At 63.5% G+C, this 7,302-nt stretch overlaps 1 protein-coding gene across 2 annotated transcripts; it reads right to left on the bottom strand.

The window, feature by feature from the left end:
* Nucleotides 1-938: 938 nt before the first annotated feature.
* LOC122702580 (odorant-binding protein 2b-like) lies at nt 939-4,647 on the bottom strand. Of its 2 annotated transcripts, none has more exons than XM_043916149.1 (7): nt 4,092-4,647; nt 3,530-3,663; nt 3,165-3,235; nt 2,501-2,611; nt 1,778-1,879; nt 1,476-1,502; nt 939-1,135 (listed from the first exon to the last, which is right to left on the bottom strand). In XM_043916149.1, the coding sequence occupies exons 1-6, from the start codon at nt 4,323-4,325 to the stop codon at nt 1,477-1,479; spliced, it is 678 nt and encodes a 225-aa protein (XP_043772084.1). In that variant the 5' UTR covers nt 4,326-4,647; the 3' UTR covers nt 939-1,135; nt 1,476. The 2 variants fall into 2 exon arrangements, with proteins under 2 accessions (XP_043772084.1, XP_043772083.1); XM_043916148.1 differs by having other exon boundaries at nt 939-1,140; nt 4,092-4,626.
* Nucleotides 4,648-7,302: the final 2,655 nt, after the last annotated feature.

Genomic DNA, 7,302 nt, shown 5'->3' on the forward strand with positions numbered 1-7,302 from the left:
TGTCATGACAGGAAGTGGACATATGCCACCAGGGCCTGCGATGATCTGGGCCCCGGGAGCCCCCACACTGGTGAGAGGCTCACACAGCGGGGGGATCCCTGCCCAGTGTCTCCTTGTGAGGAAGGAACACAATGAGTGCCCGGAACCTGGTATCTCCGTGCGGGACCTGCTGTGTCCAGGAGGGCCCGGGAGAGCTGGCCGCCCCCACTGGGGAGTCGCACCGACCCTGTGTGGAGGGACCCCTTGTCCCCAGTCTCCAGAGAGGCTGGGCTGGGATCCTCCTCCCACCACGAGAAAGGAAACCATGGTCACCATCAGCGGGCTGTCAGGCGGCATGATGCCAGGCCCCAGGGGGATCTGGGGAGATGGCAGGTGGGCGTCAGAAGAAGCCAGTAGGTCACTGCTGACACGGTCCCCTCCCCAGGGGCAGCGCCTGTGTGCAGCCAGGCCTGGGCGGGGTGGTGGGGGGGAACCAGCAGAGTGGTCCGGATCCGGGGCCCAGTGTCAGGCCGTCCCTGTCCTAGTGGCCCCCCTCACTCCCACCTCAGCCTCCAGCCTGTGGGGGTCCAGGGGGCCAGGCAATCCCCACCTGCACATGTGTCCCCACCTGGACCTGGGGTTGACCCCGCCACCCTCACACCCTCCCCCAACCACAGGACCACCCAATTCTCCACTTGTGGGCATCAGCCTCCTCCCCTAGCCACACAACCACCCAAACCTGTGCTCGTGGGCATCAGACCTGCAGAGACCCCCCCCAGGACCTCGGGCAGAATTGCCAGCACCCACCTCTCCCCGGACCCCCAGGCCCATTAGACAGAGACACACACCACGGGGACCCAGGACACGATCTGGTCCTCTGATCCTTCCTGCAAAGCTTCCACCTCCTCGTCCTCCCCCCTCACCCCCGAGGGGCCCCACAGACAGGCCGAGCCACTGGGGACGCTGAAGCTTTTTATTTGAAGCCAGAAGAGGGGAGAGAGGGCTGAGGGAGAAAGTGGGGCAGGGAGCAGGGGGGTGGGGAGGGAGGACTGGGAGAGAAGGGAATGGGGAGCATGGGCGTGGGGAGGCCCAGGTCCCAGGGGCTACCCCCACATCCTGCAGGATGGCGGGTCCTGCCGTGGAGCCTCGGTGCCCCCTGCCCTGGAGAGGAGGGGAGAGGTCATGAAGGAAGGGGGCAGACGGGGCTCTCCCTGCCCCCAGGGCTGCAGCGTGGGGGGCGGAATGCACCTTCCTGGGGGCACAGCTGGGCGGGCACAGACGTCCCGAGTTACACAACAGTGAGCCCTGGGCGCAGAGGGCGCCTGACGTGCGGAGTGAAGCCCAGGAACAGACCCTGCAGGGTGGGGCCGGCCAGGGGGGCCCCCAGAGCAGAGACCCTCCTGCCACACAGGGTCCCCCCTGCCTGCCCTGGGGAGCCCGGTGGACCCTGACGCCCCACTGAACCAGGACCCTTGACTGCTTCAAGGACCACTCACCCTAGTCACTTGCAGGCTCGCAGCTTTCTGTAGAGACCAAGACAAGCCCACGAGTAAGAAGACGCCCCGCACAGTGGCCCAGACCCCTCACCGCCCGAGCCGGGACATGGGTCACGGAGACCCAGAGCGGGACTCCCGGGCTCCCTGTGACCCGTCACAGCGCTGACGTCTCCCCACCGAGGGGCTGGGGAGGGGCAGGAGTGGCCGGGGGCCGGAGAGGGGCAGGAGAGGATGGAGGGAGGGACCCGGGATGTGAAGAGGACGCAGAGAGGACCCAGGGCTGACGCGGGCTGGCCCCTCACCCGTCTGCTCAGGTGTGAAGATGTCCTCCGGGGAAAAGCCCTTGCGCTGTGCGAATATCTTAAAGGCCTCCAGGGCCTCTGGGCTCACGTCGGGATTTCTACCTGCAGGCCAGGTGCCCGGTGAGTCATGCCTTGGGAAACACCTGGGAGCAGGGTACTTCCCAGCACCCGGGGAGGGCGCAGGGCAGGAGGGGTCCATCTGGGGTGGGCGCCGAGCAGGTGCGGAGGAGACGGGCCCCTCCCAGCCAACAGGTCCTGGGGAAGGAGCGTGGGAGACCCCAGGGGACACCCGAGTCCCTGGAGTCTCTGGGGGGACTTGGGCCGGATCCCAGAGCTCCCTGGAGGGTCAGGCCCCTGACCTGGAAGGGCTTCCCTCCCAGAGGAACCCTCTGACCAGAGACTCCTGCACTTCTCCCCCCGTGAGTGTCCCTGCCCCTAGAATTCCTCCATCAGCGCCTCCTGCCTCCCCCACACTGACCAAGCCCTGGTCCAAGACCCCAGGAAGCAGGACTCTGCATGTGCAGTGACCCTTTGGGGGTGGTCAAGTCCCAGAAGAAGCCTGGACTGGCTTCCTGGGCCGTAAACTGTGCTGGGCGCACACGGACCACGTGGTCTGTATTGCGGAACCAGGAGTGGCTGACGCGGGTCCTCTGGCTTCTGGAGGCAGAGGCCATGGGGCGGCTCAGGGTACGGGGATCTGAGGGCAGGAGGGCGGAGCCTCACCTATGAGCTTCCCCACGCTGACCGATTTCCCCTGGATGTGGCCTTGGCAGAAAAGGATGTAGTGGCCCTCGACGGGCAGTTCCAGGATGGACATGTACTTCTTGCCGCCATCTGTGGATGGACAGAGAAAACGCGTCTTGACTGTCTCAGTTCCTAGAGAACATACTGGAGACCACAATAAGGAACATTCTGGAACATTCGGACTTCTCGACACCCTAGCCGTACTCAGCTCCCCCTCATCCAGGGACCCCATGGGCCTGTGTCCAGGACATGCTGCTGTCCCAACCAAGGCCCTAACCCTGGGGAGGAGCCGCCTCCTAGGAAAGTCTCAACCAGAGGTGTGGAGTCAGAGAGGATGGAGGGCTTGGAGGCTGGGCCGGACCCTGCAGGCTCCAGCAGCTTCCCCGCCTGCTTCCCCATCCCGAACCCTGCTTCCCCATGGGGTGGACAGCCAGGACCACCCGGAGGAAGCGGGGGCGGTTCCTTCATCCTCTTGTGGACAGACCTGTCCCGTCTGGTGTCTGGTGTCAGGACAAGACCCCTGGGAAGGGAGGGGTGAGACTCTCTGAGTGGGGACAGGGCGGGGACCCCGGGCAGTGAGGCCGCCCACGGGGAGGGTGAGGCCGGGGCCCTGCTTGTGTGGCTTGGCTGGGCAGGGACTTACTGGAGCTGTATTTGCCCGGCTCCCCAGTCGGCTGCATCCTTTTTATCTTCTCATGGCACTGGTCCTCCTTCCTGGGACACACAAGGAGCAAGGGAGCCACGCTCCGCAACCACGCCTGGGCCCACCCGAGCTCGCCTGGCACGTGGGCCTCTCGCCCAGCGTCCCCCAGATGGCACCGTCAACCCCCACCACCCAGGACTCTTTCCCCTCGAGGTCCAGGGGGTGTGCATCTTAGCAAGCACCCTGACCTGGGGTGGGAAGAGGTGTCCTGAGGGGCTGGCCCCAGGCCACCCTCGGCCCATTTAGGGGGAGGGGAGGGGACAGCAGGACGATGGTGGGGGGATGTGGGGGGTGGCAGCACGCACATGAAGGTGAACCTGACTTCCAGGTCCCCGCTGCCCAGGGCCGTCAAGGTCAAAGGGGATGCCTTCCTGAGCCTAATCTCTTTAGGCATGTTCTTGTCGTTCACCACGGCCTTCACATACCAAGTCCCTGCAATCTGAGCAAGGCGGGGCCGTGAGCCCCCAGCAGGGGGCACCCACCACCCGCCTCCCCCAGGGCAGGCTGGGCTCCAGCACATCTGCACCCCGGGCGTCGGCCAGAAGAGCCCGGTGTACAGGGCTCCCGGTGCTAGACAGAGGCAGGATGCCCATCGTCTTTGGGGAGCAGGTTCCATACCCAACACGTCTTCTCTGCAGAGGGCGCAGCCAGCCGTCGGGGGTCCCAGGAGTCGCTTCCCTGGGCCCTGAGCTGGAGCTGCTCCCCCGGCAGCCCTGGGCTGAGCAGGGGCCTGACTGAGAGTCGAACAGAGAGGCCCCTGCTCCCCGACCCCTTCCTGCGGGGAGCCCAGGGCCAGAGCCCACCTCCTGAGACGGGCCTGGTCACGCGGCCCCCACGGATCACTGCCTTCCCCTCCACCAGGCTCACCTGCTGGGGCTCCAGAGGGCAGGATGGGGGGTCCTGGGCCCGCAGGGCGGCGAGCAGGCTGAGGGCGATGGGCAGGAACAGGGCCTTCATCTCCGGGGCTTTGGGCTCCCAGCTGCCGGCGGGTCCAGGGGTCCAAGGGAGGTTGTGCCGGCTCCATACATGGCGGCTGTTTATACCCGGAGCTCCTGGCATGGACCCCACCCCGCCCACCCAGCACTGCGGCCCAGTCCTCATGGGGGGCGGGGGGGTGTGTGCTCAGCGCTGGAGTCTGAGGAGCGGCTGTCAGATGCCTCAGAGCAAAGGACATGCAGTGCTGTCCCGGGTCCGCCTCCCGAGAGTGCTGGCTCACAGACAGCCGCCCGGAGGACAGAGGCAGCTGGGGGTGGGGGTGAGGGGGCCGTGCATGTCTCTGCCCTGAGCCCAGACGGAAGGTCAAGGCTTCCTCCCCTCCTCCACCGCGCCCCTCCCAGAGCCCTGGGCTGGGATCTTAGGCGAGTTCTCTGGGAGCCCGCCAAAGGGACTGAGTTTCAGAAGGGATGAGCGGGGTGTGATTGGCGGAGTCCCAGGGCCCCCAGAGGCGAATTCTCACCTGCCTGGCACCCCTGCCGTGGCTGATCCCAGGCCCGGGAAGCAAACCCCGGGTCCTCGTGGGGCTGGGGGCACTGGCTTATGACCTGGGGTCTGTCTGGATATCTCCTCTTCAGAGAGTGTCCCCCAGGGGCCCCGGAGGAGGAACCCGGCCTCCCAGCCCCTCACTCTGGACCCCGAGGCGGGGCTGGGTTTCCAGGCAGACTCGTGGTGTCCTCCCAGTGGGGCCGCCCGTTTCTGCGCATGTGGGTTCACCGCCCGTCTGCCCTGCTGCAGCTGCAGCTCCCCAGAGCAGGGGCTCCGGCCACATGGTGGGTGGTCACTGGGTGTTTGTGGCTAAAAGAATAAACTAGTGACTGGGTCTCTGGGGCCTCAGAGGATCCCTCTCCGAGGGGAACCCACACTTCTGTGGCTCTGGGTCCCGTGAGCCTTGGGAGGACCCATGAGTGCCGGCCCCTGGGCACGTAGGAGGCTCAGCAAACCTGGGCTCTGCCTTGCCTCCTCCTGCCTGGAGTGGGACCCACATTCCCTGACTTCTTTCATTCTTCCAGAACCCCAACCACCCCGGAACTTCCCCTCTCCCTTCAGCTTTGACCCCCGTGTCCCCCCAGGACAGGCCTCGTAGCCGATTCCATTTGGATAAACTGGCTGAGTGAGGCACAGACTGACCACACTCGGGCTGGTGCTCAGAGGCCCAAGCTGAGCCTCCCTGCACCTGGCTCTGTTAGCCTCAGCACCGGCTGCCCCCTAACAAGATCCTGGCCTCCCTGCTCCCTGACCGTGTGGGTCCTGGGTCTGAGTCACCCTCTCTGAGACCCACGCTGACGCAGGGCCCCGCACGCAGGTGCTGGGGACACACAATGGTGTCTTTGTGCCTTGTTGGCCCGAGGTTGGACACGGCTGTAGATGGTCCGCCCCAAGTACCAGCTCAATAATAATAATGGGCCTCTCCATAAACCCCGGGGGCCGCACTGAAGGTGCTGGCAGGACCTATAATTACCGTATCTGGGAAGGAACTGCTGAGCAGGAAGCCCACCCTCCCTGGGAGCGGGAAAGGGCGGGGTCCTTACTAAGGGCCTGTTCCCTGTTCTCCTGGACGTTCCCCAGAGAACCTGGATCTGGGTTATAACCTGGGAGTCCCTGATCTGAGCGTTTATGACGGTGAGACTTCATTCAGGCCTTGAGGAAAACTCTGGACACAGGCAGGTCTCCCAGGGAGAACGGGGTGCCTGCCCCCGCCCTCTGCGGGGTGCGATCCAAGCCCTCCAGGCCCTCCGGTCCTCCACCACGGCCCTATGCCCCAGCGGCAGAACCCTGCCCAGGGGTCCAGCTGTGTTCTTCCTGGATCCTGGAGGGGCGTGCGCGGGGCTGGGAGAGGAGGCTGGCCGAGGGGCCGCGGCCGGCTCCGCTCACCACCTCTTGACAGCGTCTCAGGGACTGTGGTCAGCGCCGCCCCAAAGCTTCGGTTCCAGAACTGACCAGAGTGGATGTAATGGGAAACCTGAGCATGTCGGAGCAGGGCGTGCGGTGGACTGTGGGACGGAGCTGATGGCCACCCTGCAGCCGGAGTGCATGGCTCCTGCACGCAGACCGGACCCTGGCTTCCCGCCTCCACTGCCCGCACCCCTCCCTCTGGGCCTCCCCGATACACATGGGTCATAGCCGACGTGCAGGTGAATGACGTGCAGTCCGCATGGAGTGGAACTCAGGCTGCATACCCTGGGCTCCTCGCTTCCCAGTGGGACAATCTGGCGCGATCCCACCCATTTCTCAGAGGTCCTCAGGAAGGCTGAGTCCCAGGTGCCCACAGTGAGGACCCTCTCATCAAAACTCCCTTTCTTGCGTTTTCTACCTCCCCATCTGGGCTCCCCTCATAGCTCAGCTGATAAAGAATCCGCCTGCAATACAGGAGACCCCGGTTCAATTTCTAGGACGGGAAGATCCGCTGGAAAAAGGACGGGCTACCCACTCCAGTATTCCTGGGCTTCCCTGGTGGCTCAGCCGGTAAAGAATCCATCTGCAATTTGGGAGACCTGGGTTCGATCCCTGGGTTGGGAAGATCTTCTGGAGAAGGGAAAGGCTAACCACTCCAGTATTCCAGCCTGGAGAACTCCATGGACATAAAGTCTATGGAGTTGCAAAGAGTCGGATACAACCGAGCGAGTTTCACTTTCACTTTCACCTCCCCGTTTCACCTGACCTCAGATATCTGGCTTCTAGAACTGTGAGAGAATGGAATTTCTCTGTTTATGCTGCAGAGTTTGTGGCACTTTGTTACAGAAACTCTAGGAAACTGACACAAGCTCTACCATTAAATGTTCTGTCAAAATATATGTGGACTAAATATGCAAAGTAAAAGACAGAGATTACCAGGGTGGAGTAAAAGTCATGATACAGCTACATGCTGTTTTCCAAAACCTACTTCAAATGTAAAGCAGTTGGAAGTGAAAATGCAGAAAAGAGTAAAATGATTAGGATAGCTAACTGACTCCAGTGCCAGCTGGGAGTGGACTGCCTCTGTCACCCAGCATCAGCCTACTGTCCCCCACTGCAGGCTCTGCAGTGACGGGGCTGGGCCAGTGGGCATTCCTCCTTTGTTTCTGCCCTGAGTTAATAAGCTCTG

This window comes from Cervus elaphus, chromosome 11 (assembly GCF_910594005.1).
Source record: "Cervus elaphus chromosome 11, mCerEla1.1, whole genome shotgun sequence".
Taxonomy (NCBI): domain Eukaryota; kingdom Metazoa; phylum Chordata; class Mammalia; order Artiodactyla; family Cervidae; genus Cervus; species Cervus elaphus.